Source organism: Onychostoma macrolepis, chromosome 07, assembly GCF_012432095.1.
Source record: "Onychostoma macrolepis isolate SWU-2019 chromosome 07, ASM1243209v1, whole genome shotgun sequence".
Lineage (NCBI taxonomy): Eukaryota > Metazoa > Chordata > Actinopteri > Cypriniformes > Cyprinidae > Onychostoma > Onychostoma macrolepis.
Genome location: NC_081161.1, coordinates 17,650,998 through 17,675,597, shown reverse-complemented (window position 1 = coordinate 17,675,597; position 24,600 = coordinate 17,650,998). Strand labels below are relative to the sequence as shown.

The 24,600-nt window shown below is 37.4% G+C and overlaps 1 protein-coding gene across 7 annotated transcripts in view; it reads left to right on the top strand.

The window, feature by feature from the left end:
• col4a6 (collagen, type IV, alpha 6) overlaps positions 1-24,600 on the top strand; it is a 106,017-nt gene that overhangs the window by 2,965 nt on the left and 78,452 nt on the right. The window contains exon 1 of one of the 7 annotated variants that reach the window (XM_058780985.1): positions 21,557-21,687. The exons of the other annotated variants lie outside the window; for them this stretch is intronic. Coding sequence (XP_058636968.1) covers positions 21,667-21,687 — 21 coding nt within the window. The 5' untranslated portion in view covers positions 21,557-21,666. Of the gene's footprint in view, positions 1-21,556; positions 21,688-24,600 lie in introns of those variants that run through there. 7 annotated transcript variants of the gene reach the window in all.

Sequence of the window (24,600 nt, the reverse complement as noted above, 5' to 3'; positions counted from 1 at the left end):
TTCTCCACTCTTCAAACACACAAAAACATTATCCTTTACTGACATAGTGTTTGAGTAAAGAAAACGCTGTACTATTCAAACACCAATTATTTATTCACCCTTGCATTGCGAAAAGCAGAGATCTCATCTTCTCCAGGCTGTGCGCGCGTCAATCTGAGCGGAGGCGGGGTGAAGTTACGAGGTCTCGCTGAGAGCTTGATGATCCAATGGCGTTACAGTTTTACTGACAAGTTATTTTAATGCTTATAATTGGTTTACTATTTTTAAAACTCTCTGATTTCAAATAATAAAACGAATTATAAGCGACTCAAGTTTGGATAATTTTCACAGCACCTGACTGGGCTAGGTATGGCAACTGCCATACTCTGCCATACGCAAACGCCGCCCCTGCTCCCACACCTCGGATGACTTGGGTCGCACGGATTTCTCTGCCTCCGCCATGTATCTTTCCTCTACCTCCGCTCGTTTTTTTTTTTTTTTTTTTTTTTTACTTTTGTTTTTATTTATGAGGCGCCAAACTCTGCTAGCATCCGTGCGCGAGAGAGACCGAGTGTGTTCACTCCGCTCCGCGCTCAACTAAAGTTTTTTATTTTTTTTATTTTTAATAATCAAACGTCTCCGCGTCGCGCGACACAACGAATCGATTATGAAATTCGTTGCCAACGCTTTTAGTAATCGATTTTTATCGATTTAATCGATTCGTTGTTGCAGCCCTAAATATCAGAGTAGATCTTAGACCAAGAAACGAGTTCAGATAAAAAAAAATGTACATCATGAACCCATGTTTAATAGATATTTGGGAAGTAAAAGTCCTTTAAGTGCACGTTTTCTGGGCAGTGACTCAGTTTTCTTTAAACAACTCCTAATGTAGACATCACTTCAACTCAAACTTTTTGGAGGTAGATGAAGCTTGTAGAGGGTCAGACCTCCAACATCATTCAGATAAGGTCAGCAAGAATGAGGAGAAAAGTTCTTAGGAGTCTTTGATGGGGTCAAGACAGAGGTCAGGGTCTTAGGTGAATGGTTTTACCATTCCTTTTTTTCCTACGGGCAAGAATAATCAACCTTTATTGCAGTGTGCTGATATTTAACAGCAATTTTAAGCTTCTACATGGATTTTAAAGGGTTAATTGGCCCAAATTCTTTAGCTGGATTATGATGAACAGGGCAATACAAGGAGCCAGGTATTAGTGAGCTAGTGAAATAAAAGTCGGAGCATGTCTCAAGACTATAGAGAAGACTTTAGTGTTACAGTCAAACTAAAACGTACAGTTTATTTGATTTTAGTGTAATCTCTCAGTTTTAAGAATTTGCGATGACTAAGCAAATGTTTTGTTGATAAATTTTATTATTTGATCTTTTTAAGAATGGGGTCATTTACAAATATTTCAAGCCAAATACCATTAAAAAGTTGTCAAGGGGCAAGAAGAAACTGGTATCTAGTTGGAAGTACCAGATTAAAGATTTCATCAGACCCTTTTAAAATAAAGTCTCACTCTTTGTGTTGCACAAAAGGAAAGATGTTTTAGAAAAATCTAGAGTTTGTGTATTTGATAATGCTACAATATAAATATGATATCATAAACTGTGTAGGGTAGCAGTTTAAATATTTATATAAGGACATATGGAGCGCACTCCATATCTTTTATTTTGATAAATATGCACAGATAAGCCATCACTCCTAGCAGTTCTTATCTGCAGACATTCAAAAGCATTGTTCTTGTATTCACTTTTTTAATACAAATAATCTAAATTATTTTGGCAAAACAGCCAATTATATCTCATAGCCTTTCTAAAACAGACTGATAGTGTTTGTGATAGTATCCTGTCCTACTTAGTACTGGAAGAGCCTTTTTGATGTGTTCTATAGCACAGCATGAAAGAAACCGCAGCGGAAATATTTGGCTGAGAACTACCTCTCCTACACACCATATCAGTGGAGAGAGAGAATGAGAGAGAGAGAAAGAGATCTAAAGTGGTTTATGCGATCTAGAAAAACATGAATGCGTGTTAAAGTACTTTAGCTGAGGGGTTTTGTGCTTGAGAACTGTACAGATAGTTACATAGATAATTTCTCAGTATTTTAACTAAGCCAAAGGCAATAGATTCCAATAACTAGGTGCACATACACTCAGAAATAAAGGTACAAAAGCTGTCACTGGGGCGGTACCTTTTCAAAAGGTACAGTTTTTTTACCTATTATGTACACTTTAAGTACTAATATGTACTAATATGTACCGCCCCAGTGACAGCTTTTGTACCTTTATTTCTGAGAGTGTAGAGTAAGGGATCATTTCCCTTTAAAATTCCATAAAGCTTGGAATAAAAATGGGCTTGTTTAGAATATTTAATGTAAAATGTCAGTTATGATGTCACATAAAATAACTGCTTACTTTAGGTGTGGGATAACAGATTAATGTTTGGTCAGTGTTAAGGAGATGGAGGTAGATTGTAATGAAAAAAGATAAAACATGCATGACTAATCTTTATTATCATTCACTTCTCACTAGTGTTGTCACGGTACCAAAATTTCAGTATTCGGTACCGATACCAGTGAAAATCCACGGTTCTCGGTACCAATTTCGGTACCACATGCTAATTAAAAAACACACTATTTTTAATAATAAAGTCAAACAGAAATAAAATGTACAAAAATCAATGCCAATCTTTATACTTATTGAAATTGTGTTAAGTTTTTCCGCAAGTAATAAAAGTATGAAAAACAGTAAACAAGTTTCACCCAAATTTAATTTGTCTTTTAATTAATGAAATTTAAAACACATTTATTTTTTTGGTAAATAAAGGGGATTTACTATTAAAATTTAAATATGGAAGAAATATTGTGCGATTATTTCTTTAAAAATAAATATTTATTAATTTTTTTCAACAATGTTTTTCACATACATTCTACTAAATAATAGTAATATATTTCTGGCACAATGTCTTTAAGATAAACTTTTATTTTGACGGGTTGCCGTGAATACCTTTAAATTTCTGTGTGTAGCTATATGATATGACGCTGGTTTTACTCAAATGAAACGGTAGAATGCTCATGAAGTGACTCTCAGAGCAGTTCTGGAGATGTTGTTTATGTATTTATGTCCTCGTTGAGACGGAAGATGCTGAAATCACCGCAAGCGTCAGGCGTGCTTCAGTGTAAGTAGTAAAAATTTAAAAAAAAAACGCGCGTCTCTGCCATTCACAGAGACACGCAGAACATGTCGCAGAATCATATTTGAATCGACATTTGCGGCTTAATATTTACAGATACTAGTCCATGTCATGATTTGATTTAAGTGCAATGACCTACTTTTGATTAATTCATCCAAACTTTGACAAATTCCGTGCTAAACTGTAAATTTCGTTTTTATAACTGGATTCCGTCCGTGTTTTCTGCATCGTGGAAATCATACGTACGCGTCAAAAACTGGGTTGACCGGGTACTCAGTACCACCGGTACTTAAAAAAACCTGGTACCATGACGTTTTCATTTTTTTTAGTACCGACTTGATACTGAAGTACTGGATCTTTTGACAACACTACTTCTCACAGTTTCACAAGAAACCGTTGTGCTTTGTGTGTGAATATTGTCTTAGTGTTATCACAGAGGACACCCCATGCTTCCTCCCCCATGAGAAATTCCTGGGCTGCCTGGTACAGCGTGTTGAGAGTTTTTCTGCACTTTTCCTTGCTGCAGGTGTCGCTTTCTAGAACATTCCTCCAGGTCAGACCGAGACACTTTGTGATTGCTTTGTGATTTGTTAGTGCTTCTCCCCATTTGAGCTTTCCCTGGGGCACAAATTCTCATGTCCCCTCCATCCATTTAAAAGCTGTAACGCCAGGAGGTAATGTTTATGGCCCTCTATTTGATAGTAGGATAAGTGGATTGAGATAGATGAGTTGTCAACTCTAGACAATCGAGGGCATGATGGAGAAGATTGCTGTTTGTGTTTGTTGTATGTTAAATATCATGTTAATGGTCTAAATTACGCTTAGTAAGAAATTAAATTTAGTGACAACATAGCAAGCAGTCAGATATTTTTTATGGCTATTAGCCTGCGACAGTTCCCCTGGAATGACCTAAAGTGAGGTACACACACACAATGCCAATGCTATTTAATTGTTTTCTTAATTTCTAAAACAGTAGTGTAAAAAAGATCTGCATTGCATTCACATTGTATTATATTCTTTCTTTCCTTTCTGCCATCTCACCAGTTTCCTTCCTGATAAAGTCTACAAGCATTCATGTTTATTCTCCTCTAGTCATATATGTATCAATCTCATTGTTTATATATCACCTATCCATTTTCAACCTTCTTTTCCTGATAATAAATGTAAAGATTTGAGCAGGATTTTTTTGTAGTTTACTTGCCAGGTGGCTTCATTTATTGTTCCCCACATGTTTCTCTCTTTGCCTCCTCAGATTTGGTTTAGTTATTGAGCAGAAATGAGTTAGGGGGATGTTGGGGGGAAATAGTAAGGAGATATTTGAATTTGAATTATTTATTAATAAACTAGTGTTTTCTGAGTCAGTGTCGCAAAGATGAAATTGATCCTTGCATCTTTACGGATTACATAATGAAAGAGTTTTTGTTTTTGTTTTGGATTTGAATTATTTAGTTTTGTAGTCATTTAAAGCTTTGTAGAGATATATTCATAATGTCTGTAAGGAAAATATTCGCTGAGATTCGGTGCATTTTTGTGAAGTGCTCCTTCAAAACCGAGACAGGAGAAATTGCATCCTATTTGTTTTCTTTATTTTACAAACGCACAACATTTTGTTGATATTGTGAGTGCACACAAATAAAAATAGACCCTTTACAGTTGTGAACGATGTATTATTCTTACCTTTATGAACAAAAATGACGGCGTATTTAATTTGTTTCCACTGATGTCCTGAAGCGCGCTTCAGCTTCCACTCTCCGCACAACCGATTGGATATGCGCCTAATAGCGCACATTTATCTAGGTTAAATGTTTAAAGTAACATTGTGATATGCTTTAAGTATTTTATATATATTATTATTATTATTATATCTATTATTTTCAGCAAGTCGTAATTACCACATCGTATGACATTGTCTCATATGATGCTCATAAGTTTCTTCATATTATGTTGATATCTGATAACACCAAATCAGTAAAAGAATAAAAATTGCACTATGAAAGATCTCCATGATTAGCCTGTTTTTGCGCTTCCTGTTTTTCCCTGCTTGAGAATTTTTGTCCAATGAATGGATGACCTTAGCATACGTGTGGTTTTGTTTACAATTTCTGGTTCACTTGCAAAAAGGGCAGTGTGAAAGTGAACCGCACCAAACAAAAAAAAAAATCATCATTGTATTTGGTCCGGACCAAAGCAAGTGAACTAGAGGACTTTCCTGGTGTGAATACACCCATAATGTCAGTGAGAGCTTTACTCTTTACATGGCCTGCTTTTACTGTACAGAGGCTTTTGGTTGAACATGAGAAGGATCCTTTAGATCTGCACATTTTCGCAGTGCCAAAAAGCAGACAGTTTTACTGCTTTTTCATCTTTCATGACGATGGATAGCATCTGTATGTAGACCTGTGTATGTTTGTGGGACCACGTGTGTGGCCCAGCTTTTACTGCTTTACTCTGTCACATCTCCAGCCAGGCTCTTCTATAATGTCCTGCTGTTACAATCAATACAACATGAGTATAAATCACAGCATGCTACTGTGACATGTTCGGCTGCTAAGGATAATTTAATTTCATACAAGTTGTAAAGGCCTGCTGAGTGTCTCTTTCCCTCACCGTTTCCCATAGCTCTACATGGCCTTTTTTTGCCTATCATAAGTTATTTCTTAACTTATGGTCTCTTTTTATCCTTATATCTTCTACCCTGATCTTCTTCTCGTTGAATCTTTCAAATCATGCAGCAAGTAGCTCTTCAAAAGTGTCAATAATAAATTCCAGAGCTTTGGGAGATTAAAGTCTCGGAAGTGATGACAGATTTCTCTTCCACAGCTGATTTAAGAGAGTGACAGGACTAATGGTATGCCAGTGACATTTTTGTCTTTGTCTTGCCATCAGCTCTACACGTATGATAGAGCTCACCAAGATCCATGTTTACTCATGTTCAAAGCAAACAAAGGGTCGAAGTTTACACTACGGAACAGAGTGAGAGTGTGTGGAGAGAGCATCTTAAAATTCTTTCCTTTGCTCACGGGTTTCTGAAACACTGTAAAAGAAAAGAAAAATAGAAAGAAAGGAAAGGCCATAGGAATAATAAACAGAAAAGTACTACTTTAGTGCATTGTTGTGCATTTGTTACAGCATTCTGGGTAACTGCTAGGGCATTGCAATGTGGTTTATTACTGACAAACAAACAAAAAAATCTAAGAACTCATAAGTCTTATCACTTCTCTTCAACAAGTTAAATAATTTGAGACATCAGTCATGTTCCTTGCATAGACGGTGCAGGAGATGTTTTGTGGGTGTGGATATTACCCCAAAGTAAGAGCAGTATAGGCTCATGATATATGGGGCAACCTTTTGAGCAATTTTTATCTGGATACTTTAGATTGGTCATGGGCCCTGTGTCTCACCTGGTTGCCTGTTGACCACAACATTGCCCAAAGTTGCCCCATATATCATCCGACTTAGTGATGTTTGCTTTCTTTTCAAGAAAGAAATGAATGAGACATACAGAAAATAAGCATTTGTAATGATGAGAAAATGCAGTTCTCACACTGAGAGCATGGAAAAATAGACAGATGAAAGATTGATGGTTTGATGGAAGAAAATACGAATTCCCCTCAGGGTTTAAGAGTTTTTCCTGCTTAAAGAAGGCCCCCTTTTATTGAAACGTATATGGTAGGTTTATGTTTATGTTGTTTTAGTTCGTTGTACACGCCTTGTCTTACATCATCTACGTGTCAGTGTAGCCTTGGGCTGGATTTATTCTTTGCTTTGAAATGGATTTTTGCTTTTCTCTCTGTTTTTCTTTCATTTGTTGATGGCTGGCTTGCTTTCACTCATTCTTTCAATTCCTTCATGTACCCCACCCTTCTCTTGTCATCAGTATAACCTTCAGAGTGAATTGGCACCCTCAGGGCAAAACCCCCAAGCACACTTTGATTCATCTATATGTTCACCATTGTTGTGAAAGAGTCTTAATATAGACATAAAAAGAAGCATGCTAATATTTTGTACTGGCAACAAGTAAGTATTGACAGTGAGTAAGCAAGTAAATATCACATTCATACCACATCTGTCTAATTAATGCATCCTGCAGTTACTCTGTGCTGCAAGAAAACCTGTTATTGGAATAACTCTGTTTATTCATCTGTGTTTGGCCTCCCCTCCCTCTCTACGAGACTACATCATCCTTTCTTCCCTCTGTTGTTTTTCCTCACATATTTATTGTACAGGATCTCCTTAATTCCTCCTTCATTCTTTACCTATGATGTGTCCACCTGTGAATTATATAAACAGTTTTTAGTAGCTCATGCCAAGTGCTCAAATGAACCCTTATCTAAGCTTTGTTTGAGCATGAACTGTCTGAGGAGGCTTTTTAGTGCTGTTGAAAATTTTAAACAGTAAAGTTTGAACATAAACATTTTTATGTCATGCCAAACCTGTATGACGTACATTCTTCCATGAAAGACGAAACAAGATATTTTGAAGAGGTCCAAATAAAACTGGATCCCATTGACTTTGGATCAAATATTTTGTTACACAGAAGAAAGCAAGTCATACATGTTTGGAGCAACATACTCAGGATCATATTTGTAACCCTGACCATAAATAACAGTACTGTATTTTCAGGAAAATAATTCTGTAAGTTGCATCAGGTCAAAAATGCATAGTTGAGAGGAAAAACAAAGATAAGTCACGCTGGTGTATATCTCACATTTTATTATTATTCAGAAATAATATAAAATACCGGTAAATAAAACGAACATTCTCAACCCTATAAACTGTCGTCATGTGGGAAATGTGATATGCAAATAAACTTGGGTTCACGTACCTCTCTCATTCGGCACAAATCCAAATGTGTGCACTTCGCTCATGTTCTGCGTGCTTGAAGTGCATTACATGCATGTAAGTCGCTTTGGAATATAAGCCGCAGATGATGAAAAACATGATTTATATTCTAGAATATACAGTACTGCTGATTCTTACCTTAACAAACACTTCTAAATCTCAAGCATCAGTGTGTGAATCTGTAATATTACAGTGTAATCTACTATAGCGCACGGTCAAGTACTATCATGCATAAAGCATTGAAAGTATGCGTGTCACGTTATTGAGATAATTTTAGTGGTAATATCATTTGGAGTTACAGTGCTCTACATCGCTTGCGGATGTTAAGATGGAATGAAAAATGGTATACGTCAGCCCCCCTCCAGACCTAAGGCCCTGGAGCTAGACATTCCCATGATGGCATTCCCAAATCCGTGACAGGGGCAGGCCTCAGCTTAGTCTCCAACCGTTGGCTAAGCAGCTGAACCCCCTCACCTGCACCACCCGCCCCAGCGAAGTACTACACATACACACACACACACACACACACACCACCTCTGATCCTCTGTATTATTACCCTCAGCTCTGATGCTTTCTTCTTTTTCCTTCTCAAACATTTACCCTCCTGCTTAATCCAAGAATATCATATCTTTCTTGAGATCACCATTTACTTACTCTCTTCTTCCCCCTCTTGTCACCCCTCTATCCTGTCTTGAAAGATGAATGTTCTTCATCACTCTCTCCACGACCTTTTTACCTTTCGGTCTCACCTGTCTGTTCCCGCTTTACTGCTCCAAGGCAGATTTAAGGAAGATCCTGCAGGTTTTCTTTTTACTCCTTTGGCCTGTAAAAGACAATGAAGGTGTACTGGTCGTTAATTATATCAATGTGGTGGTGTAATCACATGGTGGAGTGGAGAGAACGAAGAAGGAAATGGAGTGGTGGTCTTCACGTTTAAAGATTTTTAAATTCTAGTGATTTGAGTTGTTTCAGAAATGGTTGGGTGGGTTTGAGTTTTTATTTACTGTGCACAAATTTTGTCAGCTCATTGGTTGGTTGAGTGTCCTCCAGCCAAGGCACATGTTTTACAACCAAATGTGGTCTGTGGTTTCTGTTAATGGCCGAGATTTGTACCTCTGGCGAAGAAAAGCTCTACTGCGTTGGTTCAGAACCAGGTCACAGCACAGGAAGTACTTGGTTGATCTCATCATTGACTACATTTACATGGACATCAATACTCCGATTTTAATACGATTAAGACAATACTCTGATTAAGAGTAAACAGAGATTTTTGATTGCCTTAATCCGGCTAAAGTCATAATCAAAGTAAAAACAAATCGAATTAAGACATGTGGAGTATTCCTATTTTAGTTGCATTATTGAAGTGCATTACAGACATGTAAACACCTTAATCAAAATATTACTGTCGTGTAGGACTTTTCGCAGCATTTTGCGACAGGATACACACGGCAGCAGTCAACCGTTTGATGGCAAATAAAAGAGCTTCAACACTGCCGCGGTCTGTATGCATGTACAAATAATTAACTGCACTTGAAGCTTTCATAAAATTAAAAATGAAACACCCAAAACTGTATTTGGCATCATCACGAAGACGAACTATATGTTTATATGTGAAATTCTGGAGGAGACGTCGGATGGCGTCGCGTGGTGACGTAATGAGGCATGCCAATAATCGATCTATGTACTATAACATGTAAAACGGGAACATGAAATGATTATTCTAAAAGCAACTCATGTAAACAGCTTAATCATAATATTGTCTTATTCAGAATAAGGTAAATAATTAGATTACTGATGTCCATGTAAACATAGTCAAAGTGTCTGTAATCTGGACCACATTAACTCTTTCCGTGACCCCCTTAGGAAGTTTTCAAGCAGTTCTCTTTAATAAGAACATCATGTAATGTTAATTCATTAAGGTATATTTGTACAGCTTCTTTTTGCTTGTTTTTGTATTTAAAACTTCAGCACTCGGTAGACTCCCAGAGGACAGTTTTATTGCTCAGAAGTTGCTCTTTTAGTTTTGGTTGGAGTTTTGTCATCTTAACTCTGTCTCTAAAAATTCTTAAGGAGAAATGAAAACAGACATACACAAGAGTATAAGCTATAATATTAATGTCGATAGAATAATTTAGATGACTTGGTCTTGGAAAAATTTGATAAGAAATGTTCATATTGAAAACTTGCTGTATAGTGGACTTTAGTATTGTGATAAATACAGACATTATTGGAATTTTTTCTGAAACTACAGTAGACATGAAATTTATAGAAGGCTAATAATTAAATAAATTATAAAAATCTAAAATTGAAAATAAATAAATAAATAATCTTAAAATTAAAACATCAAAATAGAACACTTGCCAAAAAAAGATTAAATATTTTGTTTACCTGCATGTCATATGACATTAACGGTCTGAATATTGAAATATTGATTTAAAATATAAGTGAGTTCTTCAAGTAAATGTTTAACAAATATTCCAAAAAAAAAAAAAAAAAGTAAAAATAAAGGGGTTCAACTAACCACAGCATCCCTGATCTAGGAGAAACAGAATTCTCATTTATGACTTTTCTTTTCATATTTCCAAATATTTTGTGTGAGTCTTCCCTGTCAGTCAAAGAGGACATGTAACTGGTTGGAGGACATTATACATATACATGCGTGCATACAGTTCTTTATGTTTATCCCGCATTGATGACAACCAAACATGAGCGTATTCCACACATCCTGCAGTGCTGTAAATTATCAACTCTGTTTACCTCAGGACTCTGGCAGTCTGGGAGGAAGTGTATACAAGCTGTCTCTGTTCTGTTCATTCATTAACATCCAGCTTTGTAGTATGGATTACACCAAACTGTGGTCAGAAACACTGCAGGTTTCAGTAGGACACAGCCACAAAGATGAGTTTGGCTCAAGGCTTACTACATTGTTTGAAGTTCAGGAGCAGCATGTTTTGACATCAGCACTTCTTCTGAGGAATCTCCGCACATCAGGTCATTTCCTTAGTTGAGAACTTTCTTTTGGGTCTCTCTCTCTTTTTTTAGCCCTGTTTGAGCCAACGTGGGAGGGCATTACCTTTAGTTAATGGAAAATATATAACAACATACTTGCATTGCTGATTAACTGTGTTTAACGATCCATTGAACTGATTCAGAGATATGCCCCCATCTTGGCTGAAATAATTACATCTGTTTCACAGTCTTCAAACCAAATTGGACTTCAACCTCAGCAGGCACGTGTGGTGTAAACCATTAGCTGCAGCTTCAGCACTTTGTTGAGCTATAAATTGGCTTCCCAGGGGGATTCAGACCACTGCTCAAAGCCTAGTGCTGATTTCCTGTGGTGGTGATGGAAAAGAGACTCCTTCTCTTAACACTTTGTGCTCTTGGGACTTGCAAAAGGCCAGTCGCTGCCCTCTTCTCTAACTCAAACTGAGTTTTAATGTTTCCCTGGTGTGGCTTCAAAGCCTCAGACTCTGACCTACTGCTGAGTGGTGGTTTCCTGTAGCGCTCATAGCAGGTGGTCTGCACAGTGTCAGCCTTCAGTCTGTGATGCTCAGTTTCCTTCAGCACATCGTAAGAGACCAAGCCAGCTGTGGCTTTTCCAGGCTCTTCTTGTCTGTTGAAAGTGATGTAAAAATGCCAGTTTCACTTTGTGAGTCTTCATCTGAAGTTTGAATAAAATTAATCTTAGATGCATGTAATCTTGGATGGCTTCAGTAGTTCATCCAAAGAGAGGTCTGCTTATCTCCAGATAGATGTCCTGTTTGGTAAGGAGTCTGTCCTGCTTTGTTTGCGTGCAACAATGTCTAGTATCACTGATTTAGCATTGCTGTTAGAAAATGGGTCTTTGCCATGAATGGCAAAGAGTAAAAGGGAGAAAGAAAATTAGTACATTTAAATTAACACTGTTGAAAAAAAAAAATTCTGTAGAAAAGCAAAGAAACATACTGGAAATTTTCTGTCAGGACATCCATTAAGTGTACAGACATTTTCTTTAAAGGTCCCATGACATGCTGCTTTTTGGATGCTTTTATATAGGCCTAATTGGTCCCTAGTACTGTATCTGAAATCTGTTTCCCGAAATTCAGCCTTGGTGCAGAATTTCAGCCACTACGAGCCAGTCCCACAACGAGCTTTCCTTAGGATGTGCCATTTCTGTGTCTGTAGCTTTAAATGCTAATGAGGAGGAGAGAGGCGGGGCAAGGTGGAGGATTGGTGTGTGGCCTTAACCAGCTTGCGCTACCATGCGCTAATGTTAACAGTGGATGTATCGCAATGACTCGTAGACACACAGTCCTTCAAGCTTTTCAGTTTGACCCAGAATCTGATCCGGATGGAGAAGCACCAGATGAAGAAGTTGCAACTCAGCGGCTACAGCAGGACGTCTCCGAATGGTTAGTTTAAAATATTGTGTCTGGATACGGTACTTTAGTTGGTTTGTTTATGTATGCTGTTACAGTTATTATCATGTAGCTAATGCTAGCCATAGAGTCAGATGAAGGAACTAAAAAAATACTTCGGTGTTCATTTGTACATCCAAACACTGAGCAACTGTCATGCTTCGCTCGTTTGCAAGCCATGATGTCTCTCGAGGAAAAAAAAATATTGCGCTTGCCTCGCACGGTAGTAGCTCATTTTCTCATGGGCGTGCAAAGCAGAGAAAGGGGAGGTAACCTTTCCCCGTATGACGACATAAAGGGAAGATTCCAGATTGGGCCATCTGAGTTTTCATTTTCTCAAAGGCGAAGCAGGATACTCAGTGCTCGGTTTACACCTATCGCCATTTCTAGCCACTGGGGGACCATAGGCAGACTAGGGGAACTCATATTAATGTTAAAAAACCTAATAAAGTGAAATGTTCATGCCATGGGACCTTTAACCGAAAATACAACACATTGAAATGTGTTATTCAAAATACGGGTAAACCACCTGTGATATTAATTAATATATCATATATATCACATATTCATATTAAATTCCTTCATATTGGCATGGGTATGAAGTATACATAAGCTTGATTTTGGCGGACGAGATCTGCTACATTGCTGCTGCTGCTGCTGCTGTAGAGCAAATACAATAATTAGTTCAGCTTAGTCAAAAATAATGAAGGATGGCTGCTTAAGAAATTTAGAACCCCCTAGCAGATCTCTACAGGTGGCACTGGGGAGGAGGAGGGGTAACATAAGCTTTCATAATCGCACAACGTACCGAACACAGGCTGGGATATGCTATATATGCTTACGTGGATTAGCAAGTACTCCGTGCTACAGAGTATGAATAAACCAATTAGAGATTAGTTAGAGTTTCATGACTGAACTATGGTTGTATAAGCTGTAAATCAGCAGGATCTCTCGCTCACCACATAAAAAATTGTGTGTCCTCACTTGGAATAAATGAATCATCCTGTAATATATGCTCATCTATGATACCTAGCTAGAGAGCTTTGACATTCTACATGGTTGGGTTATGTTTTCCTAGCACATTGTGCTTTGTCTTTTATTTTTTTCAACTGGAGAAATATGAGTCCATAAGTGTGATTGCTAAAATGAACAATATTTTCTTATATTCCAAAGGATGAAAGCTAGGCCAAATAGAGTTTACAGAAACAAGCTGAACTAACAGCTTTTAGAGCACTGCAAACTGAGATCACACCAATGGTCCATGGTCCCCTTCCTGTACTCATCTTTTCCTTGACGTGGGCCTGTGATATTACTCCAGCTTTCAAGTTCTGCTTCACACCGGCCAGCAAAGTTTTCCTATACACATACTTTGGTCCGAAAGGGAGCATATGGAGAATAGACCTATGCCTGCCCTAAACCTCCTACATAAACTTAACTTAAAACTTCAGCAGCCAGTAGATTCCCAGAGGAAAGTTAGAGCTGCAGTTCTTTGTTATGCCTCTAATGTTTCTCTAAAAATTCTTAGGGAGAAATAAAAACAGACATACACAAGACAGCTGTTGTCATATAGCAAAAGTATAGAGCTATAAAATGAATGTGGGTAGAATAATTTAGAATGAGATAAGACATGTTCATATTTAAACTGCAGATATTTGGTTGCAGTATCATGGATCGTGGACTTTGTTATTGTGGCAAAAATTGAAACATTATTGAAATTTATTTTTTAAACCAGTGAAGACGGGAAATTTACAGGGGCTAATAATTAAACTATAAAAATGTGAAATTAAAATAAATCATTTTAAAATGAAAATAATCAAAATAAAGTGCAAAAAAGATTAAATATTTAATTTTGTTTACATGCATGTCATGTGACCATTCACCAACATCAGAATAGTGTGAACATGCAAATGTATTGTTAAATTATTAAAATAAATGTAAGATCTCTAGAAGATCTAGGTGAAACAGAAGTCTCATTTGTGACACTGGGGAAAAAGCTTTCACTACATAATCATGCTACTCGGAGAACACAATATTTGCCCCTAAGAACCTGTTTGTCAGTCACAGCTAGAGATGGGCATCGAAACCCAGTATTTAATCGGCCCCGGGGCTAAATTATGAAAGACAGGAGGATCGATAAGCTCTGATGTTAACGGTTCTGCTATCAGTACTGGAGAAATTAAGAAAATACACATACATTTATTATAGCTATATAGACATTTTCTTTCACCAGAGTCGCTGTTTTCTGTGCAATAATATTAAGACATATGTCTATGATGCATTTTTGCAATTTGCAATTCAGAAGAGATAGCGCTGATGTGGAGGAGCTACAGAGTGCACAATATGAAAGCCCTGTTTAATTGTGATGACAGAGGAAAGAACTGTGGCTGTGATATTAAGCTAATTTTATTGATGATTTCGATTTGGCTTCCAAGGATCATAAAAAGAACATATGAGGTAAAACTATTAAAACCTATCCACATTTCTTCTAGCACAACTTATTTCCCTTAACAGCAGCACACATTTGTTCCTCCCTGAAACCCAAACGTTTGAGTAACTTCAAAATCAGCGCAATTAGTGATTGTTTTAAAATGCAGTCTTTACTGTTGCAAAATTTACAGTAACAGCCTTTGCTTTGCTTTTATTTTTGTCTTTATATTAATAGTGCATCATAGTGTTCACATTATTTGATACATTTGACCCTATAACAATGTCCATCCTCTCTTCCTCAAATTAACTGTCTATTTCAAGCAGCTATAATACACTGGATGGATGGATGGATAGATAGATAGATATCTAGATAGTGCCAGTCAAAGTGTAAAAGCAGGTTTGAATTTATCTGAGTTTTCGTCAATGTTTTCAACCATCATTCTTTTAGTGTTCAAACATTTAAATACACACAAGTACTAGCAAAAGAAAATTATAATATATATATATATATATATATATATATATATATATATGTACATTTAAAAGGTTTATTTATATATTTTTTGTATTAATTATTTTTTATTTGTAAAATAAAGACTAATTTCTATGGAATAAGCATTAATAATCATTTCAAACATAATTTGATGACGTGTTATATAGGTTATTCACATCAAACATTCATACAGTGCGACTGTGGCTGTCATATGACAAGCTTGACATGTCATCATGCAAATAATGTGTTATATTCTAAATTAACAGTTGCCTTGCATCACTTGGGGCTCAGCTGAAATATTTTAAACTTACGTGTGAAACAGTTAAGAATGCACCAAGAAGCATTGCTCAAAAGTCGAATGTGTGAACAGATAAACTGGCTTTCTAAATATCATTAATTATCTCATCACTCTGTTGATAGGTGGTCAGGTCGGTGCTTGTGTTGCCCTGGGCTCCATAGACTGTTGGGCTGAAATAAGCTCTGCTGAGGGGTTGCCGCGGGCCAAGGATCTGCTTCGTTACAGACCCTAATCATCTCAATAACACACTGGCTGGTGGGGGGGTTTGACAGCACACTGCCTGAGGTGCCAGGCGGAGCAAGAGTGGAATGACATGAATGGATTTTAAATGGCTTGAAATCAGAAGTGGGGTGATATATCTGATATTGACCAAAGATGTGGTTGGTGACATCCTGGAACAAGAATGCAGATAAAATGCTGAGCGTGTTTGTTTTTGTGAGGATGGGCGATCTTCAGGTGCACCCCATGGGGTCTCACGCTAAGACATGTTAGCAGAGCTCCGAATGTTGTCTTTATTCACCCACTCCCCATTCCTCTGAATCCGTCCATCCCTTCAGGTGTTCATTTTCCCAGCTAAGGGAATGACATAGCTGGAAGACTCTAAACTTTCAAGCTGCATTCCATGGCATTAATATCTATTAAGGGTTGTTTTCCTCTAAAGTCTTATTGACTGTAAATTTTGACATTGAAGTGTATCCAAAAGCCAATGGGAGAAAAAAACTTTTTCATGACACAACAAGCTGGTATATGTTTGGAATTTACCCTCTAAACAGGTCTCAATCATAATAAATGTAATCTGCTCAACACCTGTGAACATAATTAGATGGCACAAGATCGATTGTAAATATTTTTCTTACACTGAACACACAAACAGATTTTTCCTCAAGTAATTCTTAACTTATTGAGTTGTAAAATTAACAAACATGTAAGAGGAGAGAACACACACATACACAGCCATTTATAGATCTGAAAGATGGCTGTTTTTGAATGTTTCAACCCGGGTTCTCTGTTAAGAACCCAACGAGTGTCCACTTAGGTCTTTTGCAGTGTTAAGGCTTCCCTGAAATAGAGCTACTGAGCTACTGTTTCACTTGGTGCTTTACTTTGTTTGACCCTTGCTCTCCTTCACGTTTCCCCACTCATCAAACATGCTTTCAGATCTCAGAGGATTGTGATGTCTCTGTCCATCAAACCTGCTTTAACTTTGATAATAAAACAAAGTTTTAAAGTTGCAAATGTTGTTTAAAGATTAACTTTTCAAAATTAGTAGTCTTCCAAAGCTTTGATTAATTAGCACAATAAATTAAATCTCCAATATTCATTAGGCTTCAAAGATCCATTGCATTGGACCAGATGAACATTCTGCAGTATTTTTGGGGAAATTCTGTGGAAAAGATCTACATGTGGTAAATGTAATAAATGTTAATTCAGACATTCTTATCAATAGCTGAATGCATTGCTAAATTAACCAACCATTTGATTAACAACTATGCTTGTGGCAAGCAGTGGGCATGCAATTATGTGGAAATCAGAAGAACTTTCTGCATGAATTCCATGTTCTGTATGGGCCTGCAAATGAGTCATTTATTAAGGGAGTTAATTGGTTAGCTGATGTTCAGGAGCAGGGCCACGCCCCAAACGATCACCTGACTTCTTGAAACCTCCATATATCGGGCCGCCTCATACCGTACTGTTTGTCTCTTTCTCTCGAACCCACCCTTCCCTCCCTTTATCATCCATTCAGCCAACCTTATCCCACATTCTCTTCTTTCAGGTTGTATCGGGGGGTCCTAATTGTCCGGCCTAAATATATGATAGAGTCTCTCTGAGCCATCAATTCTAGATGCCCTGATCAACCTGACCATCATCCCATTCCCCCTACCCCTTCATCCTCCTCTACTCTTCCCCAACACTCTGTTCAACTAACTATTTCATAGCTTGTTTGTGGCGTGGTCCTAGTTAGTGAACTGATGGTTATCTATCAGAGGTCAGTTAACTTAATTTGCCTGTGATAACCTGAAAACATTATAGATAGAGGGAAAATAAGTATTTTTGTTCTAAAAAAATTCATAAATATGGCCAGCACTGCTATTAATCACTCATCCACCACAGTATTAGTTAAGAAGGATATAATTTGTATTCAATTTGAACTCAATAAATAAAGAAATTAATAGTACTCTCACACAAAAGATAAAGAAAGCTATTACATTTTACATGAATTTACATGACACTTACAGAATAAATTAGTTATGGCTGACTGTAAATAGCGCATTTATACAGTGGAATTTGTAACTGATAACTGTCTATTTTCTTTATACAGTATCTATAATGGCCAGTGCAAAATAAAACATTACAGTGCATTATTAATCTAGTCTGAAAGAAACTGAATTTTGTGTGTTTGCGTGTGAACATGTGTTTATATAGCATGGAATGTCTGAAAGGGTCTATCTGGTCATGCCCAGTGACAATCATTTGTCAAAAATGATGATAAACAGCTTTTCTTAAAATGTCAAACCAAAGCCTGAACTGGTGAACATACACAAAAGACAGCGAGGAGCCCCCGCATTTTCTTTTCTCTGTCTTTTGTGAAGTCAACATGGGCACATGCAAACACATGTACGTTTGCACGTTAGCACAGGTTCATGTGTTGATGAGTGATGATTAGTTATGTGATGGGGGGCTCCCAACTTTAGACTGGGCCTCATTGCACTGTCATTAACCTCAGATGCCGGAAAGTCAACCGGGCAAAGAAAGGCCCCTTCGGTATTGAAAACCTAGCGTAAATCTCAACATACCTTTTAACACCGCACATCAGCTCCTGTCATTCTACACCCACAATCTGAAGCAGAGCTGATCACTTACCCCCTCATATCAGTATTCAGACAAGCACGTCAGTCCAACACCAAAAGTTCTCCCAGGGTAAATCACTGAGAAAAAATGGTAACACTTTAGTATAGGGACCAGTTCTCACTATTAACTTGTTGCTTATTAATATGCCTGTTATTACAACCTGTCCTCCAACCAATACGCCCGTATAGGTCGTTTGTCCAAATCCCTGAAATACGACCCATCAGAGCGTATACTACAATTGCGCACCTATCGACAACAGGACATTTTCATATTAATGTTTTGTACTCTTTTATCTGCGTTATAGTTCAGGTTTCGTGTAGCTCGGTTGGTAGAGCATTGCGTTATACGACAATATGTGTATACATACGTGATCATGCGATCATGGGTTCGATCCCAGAGAATGCACGCGCTCGAAAATGTGCACTAAAAATCATGATTTTGCATGATTCCTGTAAGGGGTAGGTTTAGGGGTGGGGTTAGGTGTGGTCATTCGTACGAATTAGCCACCTAATAAAATATGTACGAATACTGTGAGATCGGTGTAAAAAGTCCACACATTGCGTTTAAATAAACACGCATTTTGATTGATAATGACAGTCATACGTCATTTCTTGACGACAGACGCAACATGACACTGTCATTATTTTTATGCGTGCTAGAGGGCGCTTAACTTTAAAACATAAATATAGGTCGTAATAAGGGCTTGCACAAACAACCTATAGGGTCGTTTTTTGTTGGAGGACAGGCTCTGTTATTAACATATTGGCTGTTTATTAATACTTATAAAGCACATGACCATATTCTACATCCCTAATCCTACCCAATACTTAAACTTAACAACTTCCTCCTTACTAACTATTAATAAGCAGCAAATTAAGAGTTCATTGAGGCAAAAGTTGTAGTCAATAGTTTGTTAATAGCGAGAATTGGACCTATTATAAACCTGCCCTGTATTCGAATATGCCTACTTCCTGTATTTATACAATAGAAAGTAAAAACCAATATGTGAAATAATAAAATTTAGGAGTACTCGGAAAAGTACATGGATGACCTACTACTGTCCCATGAGGCCTCAAAAGAGGAGTCGTGAATGGCTAGGAAGCGTCACAACTGATGCCTTAAGCCACAAGATACTGACAACACGATGATGTAATATGGATTTAATTCATATACACATTCATACTATCTTTTTAACAGTTATGAAATGTGTGCTTATTAATCATCTATGAATAATGTTTACTGTCAAACTGTATTGTGTTGTAGTTTTTTTCTTAATAATAATATATTTTGTCACTTTGGTGATGGAATTATCACTCCCCTGAATTCAGCAGAAAGCTTTGCAGACTTCCACAAATTCTATCCCACAATTAGAGTAAAAATATGTGAATAAAGAGATAGTGTGTCGGCTTAAAATGATGGGATACACATAATTTTACCTTGGAAGAAACATGTCAAGCTTTTCTCTACATACTTCTCAATTGATGAAGATTAGAATAGGAGGTGAGAAATTATTGGCAGAGGAGAAAAAGGAAGTTTTTCAATATAAATGCACAGTTTCGAAATACACTAAAGCTTCACATGACAGTAACTATAACTAGTAATTTGTTTTTCATTTTCACTGCATATATGAGAATTTTTCATGAAATGAAACATGGGAAACAAAAAAAATTATTTTATTCTGCTTACATTTGGCAGGGTAATTTGTGGAAAATCTTAATGTGTTCAAGCACAATATTTACATTGTAGAATTTACTTTATGTATGCATTTTTGCTATTGTTATTTCTTAAGTATTCCATCCCTTTTTCAGCGCAGCTGAAATCCTTAAACAATCTTTGACTAATTGCCTATGAGCTTTGTTAATTCAGAAGCATAATTGTCGTCTGCCTGTAGAGACTTCAATCACCGGAACACTTGCCATACTTGGTCTTTATCTGCGATTGCAAGTGTGCTTTCTATGTTGTCAGGGGGACCATACTGGAAGCCAGCAAGCAACATTGTGTCACAGTAGGCGACCATATTTCAACAGCCTTTCCCACCTCTTCGTTAAGAGCAGCCAACTCCAATACATTCCCATTTACTCACCCCCCTCTTTGCAGTCCACTGACCAGGCCTGCTTGCCATATACTTCATATGATGTTTATACTTGTTGCTTTATATTATCAAGCCTTTATGAAGCAACAAAAGTGCGTTAGACCTGGCTTTGGATTCCTCTGTTAAACCTTTTAAACCTCAATGTCTTCACTCTCACCTTATTAACCACTAAAGATTTTCTGACACACCCTCCCCTTGTTGTGCTAAACAGGTTACCATAGTGACCAGTGCTTTTCCCATAGTCCATAAAAGGTCAGGAGAGGGCATATCTTGCAGAGACCACCAAAGGACAGTGCATAAACTTTTGTTTAGTTTCGTGTTACCACAAGCCAGAATGGGTGAAGGAGAACAACATAGTCAATTTGTTTAGCCGCATTTAATGAAAAATGGCAGCGAAGTGTTGAAAAGTGCCCTGTTCTTGTTGATTTAGTCCTGCTGTATCTGGAGGAATGTTTCCTGGCATTAGTGTAAATCTTAGACATAATACCTCACGATGTGGCCTGACCTCACCTATTCGGCCCTAATCTTTCTCGATTAACAGGAGCTTGTTGACGTTGTTAAATAAAGCCGTCTCTGTCACATTTTTATGCGCCACCTGAAAGAATTCATGTCAATTAATGTGATTTCTCAGTGATGACAAAGAAGGTGAGCGACTGGCTACTGTGAACCAAGCGAATGTCTTGGAAACGCCATGAACTAAGAACGCTCTGTCTGTCGAGTTCAGACCAGCGCAGTTGAGGTTTAGTGCTCTCATTAATCAACGGTTCAGAGAAAGCATGAAAAGAATGTTTCCAGGTGACAAAGGAAATGCAATGCTTTGTCTCAATTCACGTTTCATTTATATAAACGAGAGAGGGTTTGCAAGCAATAACTATGGGTGGTTAATTTGTAACCTTGATATTTGTAAAATAGTTGACTGTTATTGTGCTTTCTGTTCACATGAAGAACCTTTAGCACTTTCATAGCTAATCCTGGATTTAACAGGCCTCACCAAATCCAGCGTACACGCAACCAAACAGACAGGGAAAATAAGCTCTTTCACTCTCTTCACCCTAGTCAGACCTGCGTTCACGACCTCTACAGCGTTTTAGGGATGCATCATCAAGCCCAGAGGGTAAGTGCACCTAATGGCCTGATGTTAACCTCTGCAGCCCCCTAGGAACTCTGGATCCACATGCTGCATTTGATGATAATCAGTGGAGCATGGCCCCGCTGCTGCTTCACTGTCTGTGCTGAGTTCACAAGGCATTTTTCAGGGTAAACTGTAGGCATGTGAATGCTGGTAGGTGGAGCTATAAGAAATATATGGAAAGCTTTAAAATGGTGCTGCTTTCGTGTAGCTTAAACATTTGAGTACGCTGGATTTGATTCCCAGAGATTGCATGAGATTACATTTTGAAGACATTTTGAAATGCATTGATGTTAGTATAGATAACACTACAGATGGATATTTTGGTCAATTTGCACTGCTAACATTAATTCAATTTAAAAACAATAGCTTTTTCTATGTTTGATTGAAACGTCTCTCAGCTACAAGATATTTTTTCATCATTTATTACTATTATATTGTGCAGTCCATTCTTTAAAATTGATTTCACATGCAGGAAATAATCATACATTTTCACAAAATAGCAACACTCAGATTAAGTGTCTGTTGATATGTGTATTAAGAATGAACCTAGACTCTTTCCAGGGCTGATCTTTAGCACTTGTGTTTTTTGCACAGTGAATGATATAAGGGCATATGTGGATAGATTTGAGTTAGACTTTGTCATGCATATCAATCTCAGTTGAAACCTGTGGATTCTTAAGAGGTCTTTAACGTTACTACTCTGGAGCAATTTAAGGTGTAAACACAGTTTCAAAAAGTAGGCAGCAACATTATACTGCAAAATGAAGTCATACAGATTTTCTTGAAAATTAAGGAGAAACTGTGTTGTCTACTTACGGTTTGTGAAACATAAATCATTATGATTATTGAAAGTGTTACCCATATGACGATGTGTAGTTGAAGGTTTTATTTAGTTAAATTTGTGTGCCATGTGGAGTTCCATTTCAAGTGTTTCAAGCATTTTTAAGAATAAAATTGCTAAATAAAATCCAAATGCCTGCCATTTAAAGAACATATTATTTGAGAGATTAATTTTTCTACATTTGAGCTAAGGAAGATTCTTATGAGAATTTATCTTAAGACATTTCTTAACTTTTATCTTAAGAAGAGTTTCATGAATCCACCCTCAAGACATTGATGTGGTTTCATTAGAGTTAGGATGCTGTCATCCTTTTTTTTCTGATTTAAATGCGTAATTGTGAGATGATTTTTCCTGCTTCAGCAGTTCTAATGGAACAATAGTTTTGAAATTGCTAATGAGCTTCAAAAGGGATGCTTTATATATGTTAAAATGTAGTGGGTGTGTAGAGCAGCAGGTGGTGAAGAAATGGCTGTTTCTAGTGTTTTTAGGAGTGGCGTCCATCAGACTTGTCGTCCAGGATGTAGGATACAATCACAGCAGGCTGTATGTAGTGGTTCTCTATCTCTATCCCCTGGGTGGGCTTGCTGTGGCGGGGATAACTGTAATGTTTTTCTGTGGCCAAGGAAGGCCTCCAATTATCATTGTAAAGGACCCCACAGAACGGGGTGTGGGAGGTCTCACTTTGTCTCATGAGCTCCACTCAGCTCCTGCTGTGGGACCATCAACACCCTAGTTCCCTTTCACTGTCCACTCCACCAACTGGACTTCAGCATCCATATGGCGGGGGAGCTCATACTTTAAACCTGCCTCGCCCTCTGCTCTTGCTGTTCTCAGATCTATCTTATCTGTTGTTTACACTAGAGGAAAGAAAGATTTTACTTGATTTACGCTTATATAAAAACACTGTGTCGTGACCTTTTGACAAAGGAGAAAGACAGACAATAATTGAATATCTGCCAGCAGAGGAGCCAAATAAAGCCAATCACAAATCACTCTGGTTTTACGAGCTTAGCATCCCAGTGAACCCCCATTGCTAAAAAGGAGCCCTTATTTAAAGCTCCTGCATTCTCTCCCCCTACTTTGTCTCTGACCCCATGTTTATCTCTCTTTCTTGTCAGGTGGGGGTAGTACCTTTCTGTCTAAGTCTGTGTTTGTTGATGGGAGTGTTTAGTCTCATATTAAATCAGCACTAGTGGTGGCACAATAGGACCTTATATCATGTTTTAAAGGGACAGTTTACACAAAAATAAAATTTCTGTCATTATTTACTCTCCGTCCTGTTGTTCCAAACCCATGAGACCTTTGTTAATCTTCAAATCACAAATTAAAATAGTTTTTAATGAAACCTGAGAGATTTGTGTTCCTCCATTCAATGTCCAGGGGCCTGTTCCATAAAAGACGCTAAGAAAAGCAGGGATTATAGTCCAAAACCTGAATTGAAATAACCTAACAAATCAATCGGGACTAAAGCAGTTTCATAAACAACAATTTAAGTTCACGCAATCTCACTAATTCGAGCCAGGTTCAATGAGTCAGGATAATTTGATGTGCACGCTTATTCTTAAACAGCCCTTATTGTCGATCACGGATCAAATCGATCCACCATGGCAAACAGCGAATATTTGTGTTGTTTAATGCATTTGAGACATTATATTTTCCTCAGTGTATAACTGACATGTCACAGGTATATTTTTCATCTGTAAATGTTAGAAAGTCATGCAAATATATCCATTTTGCTGTCAGGAGTGGGCGAGACGTGAGTGAACGAGCGCTGCTGCGCGCATGCGCGCTACACAGAAGGAGCAGAATAGAATAATAGCGCAAGAATTCGCTATATATTTGTTGTTGGACATTAAATGTGACACATAGAATTTTAATCCTACTTATAAGTGTATTTTTATGATAGCAGTAACTGTAAATCAAATGTAAAATGGCTAATGCAGCCATACTAACTCAAATGAGTTAAATGTGTGTTCCTCTTATCAGTTAAAATGTAGTCTGATTTCTATTATTTATTTACATTTTTAATTCAGTGATTTTAACTTCTGATTTAG